General features: G+C 43.7%; 1 protein-coding gene across 1 annotated transcript in view; it reads right to left on the bottom strand.

Moving 5' to 3' along the window:
• Positions 1 to 22,270, bottom strand: part of LOC311229088 (uncharacterized protein) — a 68,088-nt gene that overhangs the window by 14,663 nt on the left and 31,155 nt on the right. The window contains exons 3-4 of the mRNA XM_084315097.1: positions 7,380 to 9,030; positions 7,007 to 7,180 (exon numbers count right to left, since the gene is read on the bottom strand). Of these exons, the coding sequence (XP_084171223.1) occupies positions 7,007 to 7,180; positions 7,380 to 9,030 (1,825 nt within the window). The remainder of the gene's footprint in view (positions 1 to 7,006; positions 7,181 to 7,379; positions 9,031 to 22,270) is intronic.

The following is a 22,270-nucleotide window of genomic DNA, read 5'->3' as shown; positions in this document are numbered from 1 at the left end:
GTCTCCCAAGTACTGCACAGCACCCTCTCTCACCTAGACTGTCAGAAGGGGGGCTATGTGAGACTGTTGTTCATTGACTATAGCTCAGCGTTCAACACCATAGTCCCCACCAGACTGGTGGACAAGCTGATCGAGCTGGGTCTGAGCTCTGCTCTGAGCGCCTGGATACTGGACTTTCTGAATGAAAGGCCCCAGGCGGTCAGGGTGGGGGGTCAGACCTCCAACACAATCACCCTGAGTATCGGGTTCCCCCAGGGCTGTGTCCTGAGCCCCCTGCTGTATTCACTATACACTAGGGGTGTAAAGGTACGCGTATCCGTACCGAACCGAACCGTTTCAGTCAGGGAGCAAAATTAACTTTTTGACTCACCGGCCAGTGGCGGGTAGATGGGAAGAATCTACCCGCCAAGCAGATTTCTTACCTGCCAACTTTTTTTTGATACAAAAAAAATTATTTTTTTATATATTTTTTTTTTTAATAAAATATATATATTATATAATCATACTTGTAGTTGTATTATCTGCGAGACATCGCCACCTCGCTGTCTGCAAACAGCTCCACTGTGTGTGTATACTCTAGTGGCCTCCAGCTCCAGCAAGGATTCTCCGGCGCTACAGCTGGACCCTAAACTCTTACATTCAGCATGAAAGGATTCTCCTACCCTGCACCTGGACCCTAGTCAGCAGCGCTGCAGCCCTCATGTGATGTAACTGGACACTTGCAGTTGTTTATGTCAGGAGCTATCAGAAGCTAGCCAGCTGGATAACGTTACACAATGCCTCATGTATTAAACTAAAAGTGAATAGTTGACTGGGTCATTTTGTAACAGTAGCTAACATCAGCTCACGGAGGTCTCTCTGACTAGAGTAGACTAACATCAGTCACGGTGACTGTGTGTTTACATGCAGCATACAGAAACAGGTAGGGGAGGTTTAGGAGCAGCAATGCGCTCAGACAGCGAGTGAGAACTCCGCTCAGAATTGGATCATGATTTTCGGTTTTCACATGACCATTTGATTGGCCGCCACACGGCGGTCAGTCCTCTAAGTGGGAGGCGCCAAACGTAAAAACTGCCCGCAAATGGCGGGGGGCGCTCTCTAGTTTCGGTCCCTGGTTTCAGTGTGTACCATACCGTACCGAACGGCTGTGTAGTGTACCGAACGAATACAACGGTATGTTAACCACTAACGACCCCCCTGTTTTTTTCACAATCTAATATAATTATTATTATTTAAAAAGAAATGTACAAGTCTATTATTAATTTCAATATAGAATATTCATTGACAGCCCTACAAGTACAATTAGTTACTGCACACTACATCACCCCTGAGTGGAACATGGAAAGCCAAACTTTCCCCCACTGTACTGAAAACCCGTACCGAACCCCTTTTCCTTAATGATAAGCAAGCAGTGCAAGAATGCGGAAGCATTCTACCGTAGTGGCGTGCGGTAATGCGCCTTTCATTTTCCGCCGCCCAGCGCCCAGGTGCGTGCACCGGCGGCGGCGTGCTCGCTCAGGTGCGTGCGTGCGCCGGCGTGCTCGCGCGAGGTGCCCGCGCATGCGCATGAGATCCCGCCTTGGTTCGACACGAGCGGAGCTCAATATATATAAGTCACCGCCCCTTATTCAGTATCGATAAATAGCTCAATTGGCAACACTGCATGGCTGTGGATCCTACAGCTCGTTTGCTGGCGAGTTCGAATCCCATAAAATATATTTTTTTTAACGTGATTTTTTTTTTAACGTGTATTCTTTCGCCGGTTAAGGTTAGGCATGGTTAAGGTTAAGGTTAGGCATTGTTTCGGAGTTGGTTAAGGTTAGAACGGTTAAGTTTAGGCGCTGTTAAGGAGCTGGTTATGGTTAGAGTTTGTCAAAGAGAATGGCAATATTCTTTCTATGGTTAAGGTTAGGCATGGTTAAGGTTAAGGTTAAGGTTAGGCATTGTTTCGGAGTTGGTTAAGGTTAGAACGGTTAAGTTTAGGCGCTGTTAAGGAGCTGGTTAAGGTTAGAGTTTGTCAAAGAGAATGGCAATAGACAGCCTATTTCCGCGCGACAGCTCCCAAAGCGGGCCTGAAAAGAAAGGCGCTTTACCGTAGTGGCGTGCGGTGACGAATGCTTCCGCATTTTTGCACTGCTTGCTTATCATTAAGGTAGACGCGTACCGAACAGTGACTTCAAAACGAGGTACGTACCGGGCGGTCAGGTGGCGTAGCGGAGATAGCGTTTGTCACCAACCCCGGAGACGCTAGGATTCGCCTGTTCGAATCCAGCTCACAGCTCCGGGGTTGTCGCCAGCTTGGCTGGCCGTTCACACTAATACAATTGGCAGTATTAGAGGGTGGGAGAAGCTGGCGGGGTGGGTCCGGGTCGTTGTAAACAGCGACTCCTACAGTTCGGTCGGGGCGCCTGCTAAGCGCGGATAGGATCTAAGTGGGATAGTGTGATCCTTCCACACGCTACGCCCACTCAGTGAGAGTCCGCGCTGCCAGGTGAAAAGAAGCGGTTGATTGGCTGGACGTGTGTCGGAGGAAGCACGTGATAGCCTCCACTCTCCCAGACCGACTGTGGGGGGTAAGTGCGCAGCGACCAGGAAGGGGATTGGGAATTGGCATAACGACCAACATTGGGATGGGAGAAAATCGGAGGAAAAAGGAGGGGGAAAAAGATCAGGTACGTACCGTACCGTGGTTTTTGTGTACCGTTACACCCCTACTATACACACATGATTGTGTGGCCAAGTTCAGCTCCAACTCCATAGTGAAGTTTGCGGACGACACAGTGGTGGTGGGGCTGATCTCTGACAACGACGAGAAGGCCTACCGGGAGGAGGTTGAGGTACTGGAACGCTGGTCCCAGGACAACAGCCTGCTCCTGAACATTGGTGAAACCAAGGAGCTGATCGTGGATTTTAGGAGAACACAGCAGGGTACACACACACTACTGAGGATAAACGGGGCTACCGTGGACAGGGTGAGCAGCTTCAAGTACCTGGGGGATCTGACATGGACAACACACATAGACTCAGTCGTAAAGAAGGCGAAGCAGCGCCTCTACCACCTGAGACAGTTAAGGAAGTTCAGAGTATCAGGGAAGATACTCCAGTCCTTCTACTCCGGAGCTGTAGAGAGCATCTCGACTGGAAACATCACTGCCTGGTATGGAAACACCACAGGACAAGAAGGCCCTACAGAGAGTGGTACGCTCAGCTGAGCGTACTACGGGTATTGCACTACCACCCCTGCAGGTCTTATATAACAAGAGGTGCAAATCCAGAGCCTGCAGAATAATGAAAGACCCTCACCACCCCAACAGCAGCCTGTTCAAGCTGCTGCGGTCAGGCAAACGCCTGCGAACACCAGCAACTAGGACAGAGAGACTTCGGCTCAGCTTCTTCCCCCAGGCCATCAGAGTCTTGAACGCTGAACTCTCCACACACAAGCACACATGAGCACACACACACTGTATACGCTCACACACTAGCAGTCACTTTAACATGAACACACACACACACACATGCTGCACACGCTCACACTCATGGTCACTTTACACAATGAAAGGTCACTTTAAAAACAAGAACGGGAGTGGTTCTTGTATAGTAAACAGATTGCAAGCTAGCATAAGGACACATAGTATAACTGTAGATGTATAGTATAGCATTGTATAGTAGTGTACATAAGATCCAGTGCCTCATCCATAGCTAACAGTGTATTGCAGGACCTAGCATGTCTTACCATGCTTTTGTAAAACTCATGTACATATACCTGATATGTCTTTATTCTTATTACTTGTATTATTGCACAAATGTCGCATTCTCATCCTATTGGATTCTTATTATTGTATTATTGCACAAACGTGAATTATGTTGAGCCACCACAAAAGATGAATTGTTTAAATGTATGTTTAATCCAGTAAGAATAGTACTAGGCTATATAACACACATCTGTGCAAGTAGATTACATTAACAAAACGTATTGCCCTTTTGACATGTAGCCTCCATATTCATGATCATGAAAGTTTATTTGGAAGTATTTTTTATTCTGTACTTAGTTTGAAAGTGGTCAGACAGTTCCCTCTGTGTGTAATACAGACAGTCTTCACACATTCTTAAATAACACTTACAGAAAAGCTGATGTTTTTAAATGGGCTTGCACCGCTCTATCTATCCGATCTCATCTCCCGATACTCGCCCGCTCGTGCTCTGCGCTCACAAAATGCGGGGCTTCTATCGACCCCTAGGGTTAAAAAGAAATCCGCCGGCCACAGAGCCTTTGTCTACCGCGCTCCCTACCTGTGGAACAAATTACCTGCCGTCATCAGGGGCGCCTGCTCTGTCGAGCTTTTAAATCCCTGCTTAAGACTCATCTTTTCTCTCTCTCCTTCAACCTACCCTGATCTCACCTGGTCGGGGACTGACCTTTAGATTAATCTGTGTAGTTTAGTTAGGTACTACATGGTACCACTGGGTAGTTTACTACAGGGTAGTTTAGTTAGGGTACAGGGTACTACATGGTACTACATGGTACTACATGGCACTACATGGCTCTACATGGCTCTACGTGGCACTACATGGCACTACAGGGTACCACAGGGCACTACAGGGTACTACATGACACTACAGGGTACTACAGGGTACTACATGGCACTACAGGGTACTACATGGCACTACGGGGTACTACATGGTACTACATGTCTGCTCCTTTGCAGCACCACAAACATGGGAACTCTCTAACTCTTCCCCCCCACCCCCTCTTCCCCCCCCCCCCCCCCCCCCCCCCCCTTCTCTCTGAGTGCCCGTCTCCTGGCGCTGACTAAGGTGATGGATGCCTCGGGGTCTTGGCCAAGATTGTAGTGACTGCTCTACATGCACCTCCGAGGCCTTGGATCAGTTATTCACCGCCGTCTGTCCGTGGTCCTGTCAACTGATTAACAGTATTAACAGACTGTTAACAGATTAACAGTCAATGCGGTTTCATTGCTGGGTTAAGTACTTCTATTCTATTCACATAATACGCCTACTTCATATATCTACTCCATTCACATATATGCCTACCACTTGTATCTATTGCTATGTCCGCCTACTACAATCTCATGAGCTGTCTAACGCCTGTCCCGTCTCCCTGTCTCCCTATGACTTGCTGTCCTGGAGTGTTGACCGGAGTGTTGGACGTCCCGTGACGAAGGCCGGGAGGTTGCGACCCCCTCTGCGTGCCCCCCTGTCTCCGGAGGTCTCGTAGTGGTGACCGGAGTGCCGGATGTCCCGCGATGATGTCGGGGAGTTCGCGACCCTCTCTGCGCCGCCCCCTATCTCCCTGTCTCCGGCTGTCCCTGAGCAACGACCGGAGTGTTAAATGTCCCTTGACTAAGACGGGGAGGACGTGACCAGGGGAGGAAACTAACTTTTTGGCTTACCAGCCAACTGGCGAGTATCTGATTTTTTTTACCAGCCAAACAGATTTTTTACCAGACAAAAAAAATCGCTAATTGTGATAATTACTTCTTTGTATGTCAAGCCGTGTCAATGTTGTGTATGCATCTGGGTAGGCACACTGTGCCTTTAAGACAGCACAGTGGTCTTACGACAGTGCTGTGAACTTGAAGTACCGTCAAGTGTTGTGGTAATGTCAGTTGGGTTGGTGTGCTGTTGTGCACAGTGCACTGGTTGAGCTAGCCCCTTTCGTGACTGCGATGTGCAAGCCAGGGGCTTTTGAGCATGAAATAAAATGTCTAACCTTACGTCGTAGTCCGGTGCTTTTTTGGAAACATTATAGTCATAACAGATACACCTAGCTGGCTGCTTTGAGCACACAGGGCTAACGTTAGCTAGCAAGCAGCTATAGCTAAAACGCTATAGAAGCTAACCACTGTATACAGTTCCAGTAGACTAACATTACACCTCTGTGATTTAAATGTGTCCTTAGTAACTTATACTCGAGGGTTGTACTAGGGTTGGATGCAGTTCCCCGTTGGTCAGTCTGTCTGTTTTCCATCTTCTGCTGTGTTTAACGTTATCTGTTTGCGAGTGCTCCTGATTGCTAGCCTAGTACCGCGGGACTTTTATTATTATATGTCCGCGGGTTGGCCAGTACTGCGCAAACGTTTATTAAACATTATATGTCCGCGGGTGGTCTTGTGCAGTGCTCTCGTGGCACTGTCAACTAAAGCGAACACTCAGAAGACGCGCACCGTTTGCCAGTGCAGTGATTGCAGAATGTTTTATTTTTTTGTATACTCGCCAGCAGGGGAGGAAACTAACTTTTTGGCTTACCAGCCAACTGGCGGGTATCTGATTTTTTTTACCAGCCAAACGTAAAAAATACCAGCATTTGGCCAGTAAAGTGGCCTAATTTCCTCCCCTGGACGTGACCCTCTTTGCGCCGCCCCTGTGCCTCAAATAGATTCGCTATCAGCTCTATCTTTAATCTTTCAAAATGTTCAGTTGCTATTGCTATTAGCTCTATCTTTAATTTTTCAAAATGTACAGTTGCTATTGCATGCACTCATCGGTGTTCCACTACACACATGAGTGCATGCTTACCAACTGTCCGTCTGCAACACTACTATCACCAACATCTAAGAAGGGAGATCCCCCCTTGAATGGCCCTTCTAAGGTTTCTCTCCTCCACACTGCCTGTGGAGCTTTTTTCCCTATTGTTAGGTTTTAGTGAGTTTTTCCTTACCTTCGCGTGGGGTATGTCTGGGAGTGCTTGCATTCTTTCATTTATTTGCATTCATCTAAAAATGTTTGCACCTTATGGTGTTCTTGTTCTGTTCTTGACTTATTGTTATGTTTTCTTCTTGACTTGTTTAAAGAAGATCTGTACGGCCCATGGGGACATTAACGTGTGTTGTCGGGCCCTATAAATAAATTTGATTTGATTTGATGTGCGTGTTTGTGCACTGTAATAAAAGATGTTTTTAAAAGATGTACATATTTCTTTTTAATCTGATGTTTTTAAAATATGTTTTTAAATGGTTGTCTGTTGAACTGGTCCAGGAACACTGACCTGAGAGTCTGCAGTCTACAGTGTGGACGCCCCAGTCCAGCAGAGAGCAGCTTCACTCCTGAATCCTGCAGGTCGTTGTTACTCAGGTCCAGCTCTCTCAGGCTGGAGGACTTGGAGCTGAGAACTGAGGCCAGAGCTTCACAGCATCTCTCTGAGAGGTTACAGTCACCAAGTCTGGATATGCAATAGATACAATTAATTGTTGAAAAGTGGTGTATTATTTCTTAATAAATAATAATAATAATAATAATAATAATAATAATAATAATAATAATAATAATAATAATAATAATAATAATAATAATAATAATAATAATAGTAATAATAATAAGCATTAAGAGAATACAATGTATTAACATATAAATGTACCCACAGAGATATATTAGAGGCGTTGACCACTGACAGCAGCCTCAGAAGAGCCTCCTCTGAAGCAGAGTATTTCTTCAGCTCAAACACGTCCAGCTCCTCTTCTGATGTCAGCAACACAAAGACCAGAGCTGACCACTGAGCAGGGGAGAGTTCTTCAGTGGAGAGCCTTCCTGAGCTCAGGTACTGTTGGATCTCTTTCACCAGAGAGTGGTCATTCAGCTCATTGGTCTCCAGTGAGAGACCCAGCAGGAAGCGGAGGAACAGGTCCAGGTGTCCAGTCTCCCTCTGTAAGGCCTTGTCCACAGCAGATGTGTGTTTTACCAGCTTCGACCACCAGGAGGTTGACTCTGGTTCAGACAGTAGATTGACACCACTGTTCATGAATGAGAGAAAGACATGAAGAGCAGCTAGAAACTGCTGAATGCTCAGATGGACAAAGCTGAACACCTTCTCCTGGTGCAGCCCACTCTCTTCTCTGAAGATGTGTGTGAACACTCCTGAGTACACCGAGGCTGCTCTGACATCAATGCCACACTCTGTCAGGTCTGCTTCATAGAAGATCATGTGGCCTTTCTCCAGCTGTTCAAAAGCCAGTTTTCCCAGAGACAGAATGATCTGAGTCGGAGTGCTCTCTTCATTCCAGTGTGGACCTGTCTCAACTCTCCCATGGTACTTCTTATTCCCCTGTATGGACTTAAACACCACGAAGTGTTCGTACATCTCAGTCAGGGTCTTTGGCAGCTCTCTTCTCTCATCTGTTCTCAGCATGTTCTCCAGAACTGTAGCAGTGATCCAACAGAAGACTGGGATGTGGCACATGATGTGAAGGCTCCTTGATGTCTTGATGTGCGAGATGATTCTGCTGGCCAGCTTCTCATCATCTCTGAATCTCTTCCTGAAGTACTCCTCCTTCTGTGGGTCAGTGAACCCCCGTACCTCTGTTACCATGTCAACACACTCCGGAGGAACCTGATTGGCTGCTGCAGGTCGGGAAGTTATCCAGATGAGAGCAGAGGGAAGCAGATGACCCTTGATTAGGTTTGTCAGCAGGACGTCCACTGAGGTTGGCTCTGTGACATCAGTCCAGACCTCATTGTGGTGGAAGTCTAGAGGAAGTCGACACTCATCCAGACCATCAAAGATGAACGCAACTGTGAATTCATCGTAGCTGCAGATTCCTGCTTGTTTGGTTTCCAAGGAGAAGTGATGAAGAAGTTCCACCAAGCTGTATTGTTTCCCCTTCAGTGGGTTCAGCTCTCTGAACGTGAATGGAAACATGAAGTGTACATGCTGGTGGGCTTTTCCTTCAGCCCAGTCCAGAGTGACCTTCTGTGTTAAGACTGTTTTACCAATGCCAGCCACTCCCTTTGTCATCACTGTTCGGTTTGCTTTATCCTGTCCAGATAAGGCTGTAAAGATGTCTTTCCTTGTAATCAGCGTTTCTGGGCTCACTGGTTTCCTGGATGCTGCTTGGATCTGTGTGACCTCATGTTCAGTGTTGACCTCTCCACTCCCTCCCCTTGAGATGTCGAGCTCTGCGTACATCTGATTCAGAAGGGTTGGGTTTCCTTCTTTAGCGATTCCCTCAAACAAACACTGGAACCTCGTCTTCAACCTAGATTTGAGTTTACGACGACACTTCACACGAAGTGTTTCTGAATGAAGATAGAAAACAGGACATCAATTAATGAATTCTATGGTAGATTTGAGTGCTAAGCATTTTATACCTACATTAACTAATCTAGTTTTATCAGAATAACCACTGGAAATGTCCATGTCTAACTGGGGAATATATACATTTACCAAGAATGTTTTGAATGTATACGACTGAATTTGGTCGTTAATTGAGCGTTAATTTATCGTCATCATTAGGGCACAAGTATCTTGTGTTTTATTATAATGTACAGTGATACAGGTGTAAAGTAGGGCCCTATGGAATCCGCGATCGCAGAATCGCGGAGGATTTCACAGAATTCTGAATTATCGCGGAATGGTGTGGAATTTGCTTAAATTATACATAAATCGGGTTTCATACAAATCAATCTTCACTACGACTCTAAAACTGTGACGCTGCATGGTCTACTGCATGGAGTGATGAAATGACAGCTACCAAATCCATTCTGGGACAACGGAACGCAGTAAATGAGTCTCTTTCTTTCTCTCTCAGAACGCAGTGCTCGCTCCGTAATAGTCAGACTTGCGTCTCTCTCTCTCTCCCTCCCTCTCTCTCAAGTAGCCAAACGTTAGTCCAAATATCCAGTTTGTTTTTATAGTGTGTGTGCAGATGAGGTCAGAGGAGTTTGATAGTATTTACTGAGGATGGCCAGATAATGTTGATATTTAAACTTAAAAAATTATAATATTTAAACTTAAAAAATAATTATACAGAGAGAAGCTTCAGCAAGTACAAAACGCTGCTGACCCGACAAAAGAGAATCCCTCACTTGAGGAAAACACAAAGCGCCTAACCATTATGCATCACAATGGTGATGTCAGCCAGAGATGTGGAGAAGCATGAACCTTTAAAGGACATCGCTTTCAAAGAGATTACATTCGTTTTTTTCTGATTTATTTTAAACAAATTATTATTTTGTATTATTTAGTTATTGCACTGCACTGGCAGTTTAACTGCATTGAACTGAACAAAAAAAATTCATTGAACTGCACTGGCACTGTTGTACGGCAGATGTACCGTTATTAACACTTTGATTGCCTAAGGCTAAATTCATGATATACCATAGGTTGCCAGCTCTATTTGTCTATGGAGAAGTTCCCCTTCTTTGCAGGGCTATAACTTTTTAAATTCTATTGCTAAATTGCCATTATTAGGGCCCATTCAATGTCCTATATGTATTGTTCAGGGTGTATGAACGTTAAACTTTTTCATTCACATATTCATACTAAAATATGATCTAAAGTATAAGTATGTTTTCATCTCTTTCTGCAGCTTTCTCCAGAACGTGATTTATAGCCCCAAATGCATTATATTGATGATCAAATACAGTTTGATAGCAATCGGCGCGATATAAAAAAATCCAACTGGACGGCAGCGTTTCCGTTAGCCGGTAATTACCGGTATTTGACCGGCAAAATCTGTTGAAGTCCGACATATTTAATCTCTCCGGTCATAATGTCCGGTGAAAATATTTCCCTCTAAGCACAATTTGATTATTTGAATTGTATTCAAATAGGCTAAAATTAAATAGCCTATGCGATGAACGAAACAATCATTACTTGTTTCATCGTTGCTTCACCAAGCAGCCGGTCTAATAGTACGCTTGTTCAAGATGGATTTCGGTTTGCCTCGACTAGTAGACGAGAGTAGCCGAGTGAAGCCGGGGGAGGAGTTAAGAGGGCGGACACTGCCGATTTCACGAGAGCCCCTCGCCTAGTCTCGCGCGGCAGATACGCTTTCACGTCACCACACACACATTACACACCTGTCCAGCTCATCATAATGCGATGGCCGTGTGCAAAATTAGATCAGATTAAAATGTACAGCACACCATACTGCTACAGTGGAATATACTATTCATATACCATAATGTATACCATCTTGTTGCGCGCTCCTGGCCGCACGCACACACAACACACTGCTGTATGTGTGTGTGTGTGTGTGTGTCTGACAGCTTGAAGTTTATCATGATGATAAGTTGATAACGCATAACATAATAAAGTTTTCAATCAATCAAACGTCTCATAACTCCCTGGCTGTCACATGGCTGGTGACTGACAACTTTTCTGAGCCAATAGGCGCTTTGCGCGACCGTAGCAAGTCGCTTCCCAGCCGGGAGGCGTGTACCGGTTCCGCAACAGTAAGTGACTTCCGGGTAGGCCTGATTGGCCCCGACAGGCACGTGACGCGGCAAACTCAGGACGCGCAACGAGGCTGCTGAGAGCTGTCGCGCGGAAATAGGCTGTCTATTGCCATTCTCTAACACAAACTCTAACCTTAACCAGCTCCTTAACAGCGCCTAAACTTAACCGTTCTAACCTTAACCAACTCCGAAACAATGCCTAACCTTAACCTTAACCTTAACCATGCCTAACCTTAACCATAGAAAGAATATTGCCATTCTCTAACACAAACTCTAACCTTAACCAGCTCCTTAACAGCGCCTAAACTTAACCGTTCTAACCTTAACCAACTCCGAAACAATGCCTAACCTTAACCGGCGAAAGAATACACGTTAAAAAAAAAATCACGTTAAAAAAAATAAATTCGATGGGATTCGAACTCGTCAACAACGGACCGCAGGATCGCAGGACCGCTGCTCTGCGAGGTGAGCTAAAGCGCCGAATGAAAGTCATAGCGGATTTGGACGGTTACATCATTCCGCAAGCTCTGCCGCTCCGCTCTGCGGAGCGTGCCGCGCGGCAGAGAAAGTTGCGCGTCACGTGCCTGTCGGGGCCAATCAGGCCTACCCCGGAAGTCACTTACTGTTGCGGAACAGTTACACGCAGCCGGCAGCAGCCGGCTGAGAGGTACTGTGGAGCCTCGCTCTGAATGCTGCGCGCGGCTCGCTCCCGCGGGAGTTCCGCGCCTCGCCTCGTCAGAATTTCAGAGCAAATCGGACAACATTCTAACCGTCATGCAACGCGCTTGGCGAGGCCGTAGTAAAACCTGCGCAGATCTGCGTCCGCCTATCCCATCTTGAACAAGCCTAATGACGACGCTGTGTCAGCGAGAGATTGCTGCTAGATTTGCGAAAAGCATGCAGCTGCAGACCCACAGAACCCACCAGCTTTGCTGGCACAGTGCAGTACACAGCTGCTCTGCGGGTCTGCAGCTGGATGCTTCTTGCAAATCTAGCAGCAGCAAGCTCGCGCTGACAACAGCTTTGTCATTATTAGACCGGCTGCTTGGTGAAGCAAGTGCAACGATGAAACAAATGTAATTAATCGTTCATCGCATAGGCTATTTAATTTTAGCCTATTTTAATACAATTCAAATAATCAAATTGTGCTTAGAGGGAATTATTTTCACCGGACATTATGACCAGCACCAAGTCGTTGGGAGGTGGAGATATACATCACGCAAACCCACGATAATGTTGCCGTCTCTCTCTGCCAAATTTCTCAGTTCTTCGCTTGATATAATTAATACAAATGTCCAATATAACGGAATTCGTTAGCTCATAAAAATGTGATTATAACAGACTGCTGTTTATTAATGTCGGGCAGACTGCCCACAGACACCTCAAGTCGGCAGCAGCACGAAGTCTCGAGGGACTTATTTTATTTGGAATATATTAATGACTGTATATACGCAAAAGTAGCCTAGTTTTAAGTTAAAATATTATAAATGCCTTGAGGATGTCATTCTTTATATAGGCCTATCAATTGTTTTTAAGCTCAATAAACTCTGACCGGAATTTATCCCATTTGTCCGGTAGAGTGAAATCTACCGGACACTCAGACCTGCAAAAAAAAATTCTAACGGAAACCCTGCTGGACGGACTTCTGGAAGTTACTACACGTCATCTGATGTTGACCGGATGGGCGAGGGGGCGTTTATAATTCTGTGGGCAGCGTTATACCATTCATCTAATGTGGGTAAAATGTTCATCATAGCAGTTAGTGTCGAACACGGAAATATTACATGCTAAAACTCACCCCAGTCTCCGCGGGCCGTTGGGCGATCAGCGTGGGGTAGACAGTTTTCCATTATGGGATGTAAAAATATCCGGTCCATTTCCAGCTTGTATAATAGTATATACGTCCAAATCATGTTGTTTATCGAGTTATTGGCAACGGATCGCTATGTATTGTGACGAGCTAGAGTGCCGGAACCTATACCGAGTGCCCGGAAGTAATATGGGTGAACAGCACATCGTCCAAGTAACTTCCTGTTAGGCGATTGCGCCGATCGGCCACCAGATGGCGCTCTTGAACCGCTAGAGGGTTCAGTGGGGCTTTTTGGTGGGTCTCAGGCCAGCGGATGGGAAATATGAATCCGATCACAGATTTTTGAAATATTGATATCAAAGACGAGTTACGGCGTCTTCGGCAACTTGAGCATGGCGGGGAAGGACGCCTAAACTCGTCTTCTGGCAGTTAAAGTGTTAAAGTTACCGGTAGTTAAAAACACATTTTTGTATTGTTTTTTTTTGGTTAAACTTAAATCCAAAGGAAAAAATACAAGTTAAATACAAGTTAAACTAGCGAAGAAGCGTCTCTTACTGCTCTCCAGAGACATATCATCATATTAAACTAGTGAAGACAGAGTCTCTTACTGCTCTCCAGAGACATATCATCATATTAAACTAGTGAAGACAGTCTCTTACTGCTCTCCAGAGACATATCATCATATTAAACTAGTGAAGACAGTCTCTTACTGCTCTCCAAAATAAAATACCTGAAAGACTAGTAGTATAGGGAGATGTAGTGGTTACATGAGTGCCGTTTCCGGCCATTTCTAAATTGTCTCGTTTAAAACAAATAAAGCATCAACATTTGCATGGTTAAAAACGATGTTTCAAACATCCGTTCGAAAAACCCTGGCGAATGTTCGAATCCCAAAAACAGGCTTGGGGACAGCTCTAACTGGAGCTGAGCTGAGCTGAATGTGTTAAAATAGACAAACAAGTGAAGGATTGGACTTTGCGAGCTAACTGTAATACAATGTTATTTTTTACAATAATTTACATAACATCTTAAGAAATTACTAATGTGTATGGGAACTGACAAAAAAGGTAATGGTAAAGGTAACACTTAAAATGTATTATTGCAGCGTCAAAAGGCGCAGTGAACATTTTTGGGTGCACCCAAATGATGTGCTGGTGCAACCAATGTAAAAAGTTAGTCTGGAGCCCTGCAAGTCCTTTCGACTGCAAACAATGATGGATGTAATTGTATTAACACTTTGGGTGCCGGGAAACGCCTAAACACGTCATTCCCGGCCATGCTCAAGTTGTCGAAGACGCCTTACAGCGTCTTTAATATCAATATTTCAAAAATCTGGGATCGGATTCATATGTCCCCTCCGCTGGCCTGAGATCCACCAGGAGGACCCACTGAGCTCTCTGGCGGTTCAGGAGCGCCATCTGGTGGCCGATCGGCGCAATCGCTTAACAGGAAGTGCTATAGAGATTGTGCTGGTCGGCCGTATTACTTCTGGGCACTCGATATAGGTTCCGGGACTCGATCTCGACACACTACATAGCGATCGATTGCCAATAACTCAATAAACAACATGATTTGGACGTATATACCATTATACAAGCTGGAGATGGACCGGGTAAATCGCCATCCCATAATGATAAAATTTCTACTCTACGATGATCGCCCAACGGCGCGCGGAGACTGGGGTGAGTTTTAGCGTGTAAAGTTACCGTCTTCGATACTAACTGCTATTATCAACATTTGACCCACATTAGATGATTGGTATAACGCTGCCCACGGAATTATAAACGCCCCCTAGCCCATCCGGTCAACATCAGATGACGTGTAGTAACTTCTAGAAGTACGTCTAGTTGGAATTTTTTATATCGCGCTGATTGCCATAAAACTGTATTGCATCATCAATATAATGTATTTGGGGCTATAGATCACGTTCTGGAGAAAGCTGCAGAAAGAGATGAAAACATACTTATACATTAGACCATACTTTACTATGAATATGTGAATGAAAAAGTTTAACGTTGCTACACAATGAACAATACATATAGGACTTTGAATGGGCCCTAATAATGGCAATGTAGCAATAGAATTTAAAAAGTTATAGCCCTGCAAAGAAGGGGACTTTCTCTATAGACAAATAGAGCCGGCAACCTACGGTTGATAATGAATTTAACCCATGGCAGCCAAAGTGTTAACGTTATTGTGTGTTGTAGCTATGTTATACATTCTGAATGGCATTAACGTTAGTTGGGTACCGTCATTGTATTTAGTTGGTTAGCTATTTAGCTAATGTTGATAGCATTGAATAGCATCAACGCTAGCTGGCTACAACGAATTCTCACAAGCTGGCTCGAGTTCTCATAGCCGCGAGTAATCGATCAATCGATTACTCACGCCCACCCCTACTATGCACACGCATCTGAGGGCCAAACACCCAGCAGACACCAACGTTGGGGCAGCGATAGGGCTGGGCGATATGGAAAAAATCATATCGCGATAACGATATGATAATGTTATCATATTTCTCGATATCGATAATTATCGAATTGTTATACTTTTTTTTTTTTTTTTTAACAACAGATGTATGTTTATTTTGCAGCAATCCTTTGCCATTGCCGCCATCTTTAGTGTTACATCCCCTCACACTCCAGTTCTCAGGCTGCAGCTGGTTTAAAAGCTAAAGTAAACCGGCTTCTCTGCTGGCTGTGGCTCCAGGGGAGTTGAACAGTTCTGGCTCTGCTCGTTTATTTTCGATCTTTTGGCGCTTTTTTGGTGGACAAACCACCGCACATGTGCACCGTGACTCGTGACTGGAGTCTAGTTCTGCTAGCACACATAGCCTACTGTGTACAGACGGTTTCAAACTGTATTTTAAATTAGAAAGCAAACAAAATAAATGGACAAGAGAAAAATAAATCTCAATTTGGTCAGTATTGTCATTTGGACAAGCAAAGCCATTACTTTAAGTTGCAGGCAAGAAAGACAAGTCTGTCCACCGTCTCTGGTTTTAAAACAGCCCTGTTGCAGGCCACAAAAAAAAAAGAGATATATATATATATATATATAAAAAAGAAAACAACGATTTTTCGATTTTTTTTTTAATTTCGATATTCGATATCGATTATTAAAATATATCGCGATATTTATCGTTATTGTTATATCGCCCAGCCCTAGGCAGCGACATCCGCAGCCACAGAACAATAAGGTACATACAAAACTGAGGGGGCAGAAAATGCCTGCTCTGTGTGCGTGTGGGCGAATTTAGAAGATAATTCGAATAGTGCCCAGTGATTTTCGAATAGCACTTTTGCTAGAAAGTCCCATCCCTACTACTAATATACCGTCTTTATACCTGTATCACTGTACATATTTAATACTACAACTCTGTACATACATCCGATTAGTACAACACGCAATAGAACTAAATTATATATTTTCTACCAAGTTTAATCACCTGTACATTGTATATTGCACTGTACTGTTACATTTGCACTCTGGTTGCATGACAAACTTCTTTTTATTGTACTCTACTTGTGCTGTATAATGACAATACATTTAAATCTAATTTAAGATTCAGTTTATTATTAAGACCATGTTTATTCTATTACACTACTAATTAGAGGTGTAACGGTACACAGAAGCCACGGTTCGGTATGTACCTCGGTTTTGGGGTCACTGTTCGGTACAACAGGAAAAATAGGAATCCACTTGAGTAAATTAATTGCCTAGTGCCCCTCCCCCACTGGTCTATACTTTCACTTCTAGAGTACATTTTACTTCACGTGAAGCAGAGACCTTGTTACACAACAATGGCAGAGGATTTATCAATATTTTGGATTTAAACACTGCAGCTTAACTGGAGGAGCTCAGACGGGGATTAAAGCAAAAAAAATTCTCCTGATTGAACTTTTTTTCTGGCCAAGTCATATTCTTATTTTAACCTCCACTGTATTTTTTTTTAATAGCGTTAGCGTTTTAAGGGAGCCTACTTGTAGAGCCTACTGTCCTGACTGTGACTATATACCCTACTGTTGTGGTTGTTGTGCCAGGCAGGGAGGCTGTGTGCTGGAGAGTGTGAATGCAAGTCTTGTGGCTAGCTTCTGATTGATGGCGAGCTAGCACCCTTTTCCCATTACTTTGAACCATGAACTAAACGGCTTGTTATCATACAAACAAGGGACTAAACACGTTTCGCAATTATGCCACAACAACAATGGACAGTCTCCTCCCCACCATTTGTATATATTTTTTACCACCCACCCCCTCCTAATGTACAGTCTCCTCCTCAGTACTATATATTTGCATATCGTATATGTGACAAATGTAACAGTACTATATACCTGTAAGTCATGTATGTCCCTATGTCACAAATGGCATGATGTCATGTATGTTGTGTATGTCATAAATGTCACTATGAATTGAAAATGGGGGACCCTGATGATGTAAACAAGACAAACGCCTTTCTCTGGTCTGCATCCCCTTAACAATTGTGTGTATTGCTACTGGATTTACCAGATCCAGAGTGAATGAATGAATGAAAACTTTATTTAATACACGAGACCCTCTTCTTGGGACCAAGTAAGGTTTAGTCGATAATCCAATGTACAGTTTACCCCCCCCCCCACCTACCCAACCTCCTCCAATGTACAGTTTCTTCGTCAAATGTATATACTCTCTTTTTTAGACTATTTTTGTATCACAAACAATACTGTATTTGTAAATCTGGTATGTCATAAATGTATAGATGTAGCAGTATTGTCTATCTGTATGTCATGTGTGTCATATATGTTATGATGAATTGAAAATGGGGGACGCTGATGTAAACAAGACGAAAGTCTTTCTCTGGTCTGCATCCCCTTAACAATTGTGTGTATTGAGCTGTACTGTATTGTACCCATTCTGCAATCTGTTAATAACAATCAATCAATCAATCAATATTTAACAGATTGCAGAATGGGTACAATACAGTACGGCTCAATACACACAATTGTTAAGGGGATGCAGACCAGAGAAAGACGTTCGTCTTGTTTCAATCTCCCGGACAAATGGGAGAAATTCCGGTCAAGAGTTTGAGCTTAAAAACAATTGATAACGCAAATAACGTTCTGATTAACAAAGGCATTCGTTTTGTGGCATTAACGTTACCTAGATTTATCAACATTCATATGTACATTTATCATACACGGAAATCGAGCGGCGCAAGCACACACACGCAACAACAACAACACACCTGTTGTCGCGTAAATAACGTTCTGATTAACAAAAGGCATTCGTTTTGTGGCATTCACGTTACCTAGATTTATCAATAGCAATAGTAATATATATGTTTCTTTAGACTAGAATAAGTCAAATGAACTTACGGTCTCTGAAAAGTTGCCGCATGTCAATGTTGTTAAATCAAGTTTACTCTCGAGTAGAGCTAGAGAGCATTGGCGGACTTTCAGAAACTCAAAAAGCATATGGGCGCTTCCCATTGGTGCTGAGCACACGGAGGCAGGTGAAAGCGCTGTAAACTCAGAACAATCTCGTCTTCTGGTTGGTTGCATTTGCCTGAGAATTTGCCGATTGCTCGAAAATGACTGCTTGGCGCGGCAGGAAAAAAAATGATATTTGACGCCTCTGATTGGCTCAGGTTAAATTCCGTCACGACTCCGAATCAAATGACGGAATCTCCTAATCAAATGGACGGATATCCGTCTCAAGACGGAACGCTTTAATGCCTGAGCTCAGAGGACCAGTCCAGATCAGAAAAAGCATGTTTGCATTTTTTTCTCTCTCGAATCAACTGTGAAGGGAAAGTAGCGTTGGCACACGTTAGTGTGTGTGCGCGTGCGTGTGTGTCTTTCCATTGGTTAACATTATTAGGCAAACAAGAAAATAATGAATTTTCAGCCTTGTGTAATGACCCTGCTGCTGTGTTACATTACAAACATATCATTCATTCATGGTTAGGGTTGGGCATCGCTTGGATTTGAACGATTCCGGTTCCGATTCTCCATATCGATTCCTGTTCTAAACGATTAGTAGAATCAGGAAGTGTCGGGGGCAGCGTGAGCCTCCCACGCGTTACTCCTCGCCACTGAGAGATCGAGCTGCGCAGGTGAAAAGATGCAACTGCTGTTACCTCAAGTACCGGAGGGGACTTGTGCTATGTATGACTTAGTCCACATTGCAGCCGGCTTGTGGGAGGCAAGAAACAGCGTTCGTGACAGGGGAGGGTTGAATTGGATGATACGAAATTGGGATGGGAGAAAATATAGGAAAAAAAGAAAAAATGGGAGAAAAAGTGGATAAAAAAAAAAACATATCATTCATTCATGGTTAGGGTTGGGCATCGTTTGGATTTGAACGATTCCGGTTCCGATTCTCCATATCGATTCTTGTTCTAAACAATTCTCGATTCCGATTCTTTGAATTTTTTTCATACTATTCACATTTTCAGTTGACTTGATACAGTTTAATTTGGTTGATGTAGTGTAACTAGGGTATTAATTAACAAAGTAAAAAAAAAAAAAAAAAAAAAAATCGAAATGCAAATAACCAGAACCGGAAGTTAGGAACCGGTTCCTATTAGAACCGGTTTTCGGTGCCCAACCCTATTCATGGTTTTATTTTCAGTGACACCTGTAGTAAGGGGGAGGGGGGAGGGGAGGAAACAGCCCAGTGCAGAGTGTGCGGTTAATTTGTTATGTCGGCTTGTCATCCTGCCTTTACAAGCTTCAACATTTTATTCATCATCTAAATGTGGCAATACAAGCTTGATATTCAACGTTAAATGAATGACCTTCTGTGTTAAGACTGTTAGTAAGCCAGTGTAAAGTAAAGTAAAGATATTGGGCTTCATGCATGAAGCAATATAAGAACAGATTTTGTTCTTAACTAGCATTTCCTCTTACTTTGTTCTTACCTGGGATTCAGCAAAGTTTTCTTATTGTTGCTTTTTTCTCAGGCAAGAACAAATTATAAGAGTGGTCTAGAGCACTCGTACCGAAATAAGAAATTCGTACCCAGATGAGAAACATTTTAAAAAGCCTAACATTCATAATAATAATAATACATAAGATTTATATAGCGCTTTTCCTAATTCTCAAAGACACTTTACAAAACAAACAATATAATACAATACAGTTTTAGTAGATAAAATAAAAAATATATATATAAAATGGTGAGAGAGGAAGGAGTTCATGGGTTGAATTTAAGCAAACCATTGGTCAATTGCCCCCAAATATGACTTTATAAACCCATGCTGAACTTTTCAATAATAATTATTATTATAACTTATTGCGTGCGTTCTGCTTCTGAAATGGATTATATATTGCTGTTAGAACAGTTAGATGCTGGCTGCCCAGGCCGTACGCATATAACGCATATTTACAACCTCTCCTCTCCTCTCTCCTCTTCTCTGTATAGATGAAGATGTAGCAGTACTGTCTATCTGTATGTCATGCATGTCATATATGTTATGATGAATTGAAAATGGGGGACCCTGATGTAAACAAGACGAAAGTCTCTCTCTGGTCTGCATCCCTTTAACACTTTCTATGCCACTCACGAGTTTTCTCGGAATTATTAATATCTCGGAATTTTTTTTTTTAGCGATCTGAAATCATATTGCATCACGCGAGCCTACCCTAGTCTACCCGAGAGCCGCCAGCGATCAGATGTGGAAAAAAGCGCCCCCCTATCGTCTCCCAGATGACATAAGGGATTTTGGAATGGACTCAATGAAAATGGATGGGGAAAAAAATCCTGTACTCCACATTTTCCAGTCCACTGATGCAGCCGGGGTTATCAGCAGTGGTCCAGTGGCAAATTGACAGTAGGTCAAACGCTCCACGCGCGTGCGCATGCACAGTTTTTTTTGGCTGCTCTCGTCCTGCAGCTGGATACTATTGCCTCAGCGCGGCCGTCAGCGCGCGGCCCAGAGAGCGCCGCTGGCTCTGCGGCTCTGCAGCTGCATGCTTCTCCGGGAGTCCGGTTGGATAATGCCATGTAAAAAGCGATTGCGCGTACTTCAGCCTCAGTGACCGAGGTATAACGCCGTTATACCGAGTTATACCAGCACTGCACCACTGGTTATCAGAGTTCATTCTGGAGCCTCTGAGCCCTGCGGAATCATGTGTTCTACTGTACACACGTTGGATCTATACACTTATCGATTTTTTCGAATGGTGATCAGGAATTGGAATATATAACAGTTGGATACCATCTGATGTCAGGTAAGGAATCTATGTTATCAGTGTTAGGATAATCAGACTCATTTTGATGAAGATATAAGCTGTTTTGTGAAATGTCCTCTATCGGTTTCACTGTAAAAATCCATGAGGAAATGAACACGGCGATTATCCGTGCGCGGCTCGAATGGGCGTGCGTGTAAGTATAATATTGATCATCTAGCGTTTATTTGAAAACGATTCATAAATAGGCCGACAAATATCAACGTTCTGGAATATTCCAGTAAAAGACGATTATCACAGAATGGCCCAGAATGGACTGTTTTTTACCTCAAAACGGGTGCTTTTCAAAATGCTCTCAAACGGAAATGAAGCGATAAAAAAACAATCTGCCTTGACAGCACTGACTGGAAAAGGATTCTTTGATAAGCGACGGGCAGATTAGACACATAGCCATAATTTAAAACATAGATTAGGCGATATTAACGTTAACATTAAAGTGGATGGTGGCATTCAAGCGCTAACTCTGGCGCCACCTGGTGGCACTGAAAGTGTTAACAATTGTGTGTTGTTGTTGTTGTTGTTGTTGTTGTGCGCTGTACTGTATTGTACCAATTCTGCAATCTGTTAATAAAATGTTCAAATAATCAATCAAAACTCTGCTCCACTCCACACCTAAAGTTCTGAGCGCACTCTGAGTTTTAGCCACGGACATTTCAGAGAGAGATGACATCTCTCTCTGAAAGGAGAGCATATGGATCAGCGGCATATATATATCAGTATACTGTGCGCCGCGATTGGTTCTTGACAAGCGTGCAGCCAGTCGTTCAGTATTGACAAAGCCTACTTTTGACCGATTTATTTCACACTATACAGTACGTATAAGTATAAGTCTTTATTTGTCATCAGATTAACACACACACACACACACACACACACGTGCGATGAGCAACCCACAGGAACACACACACACATGCACTGAGTCGCAAGTCGTGAGACATGTATGTGTGTGTGTCATTTTGATATCGCAAAGCTCTTCCTGTTGAATATATCAGACAGGGATCAGATGGCGAAACTCTGCTGTTTTACACCAGCCTCA

The sequence above is a fragment of the Notolepis coatsorum genome (assembly GCF_963971535.1).
Source record: "Notolepis coatsorum genome assembly, chromosome: 5".
Lineage (NCBI taxonomy): Eukaryota > Metazoa > Chordata > Actinopteri > Aulopiformes > Paralepididae > Notolepis > Notolepis coatsorum.
This window is presented reverse-complemented; position numbering and strand designations above follow the sequence as displayed.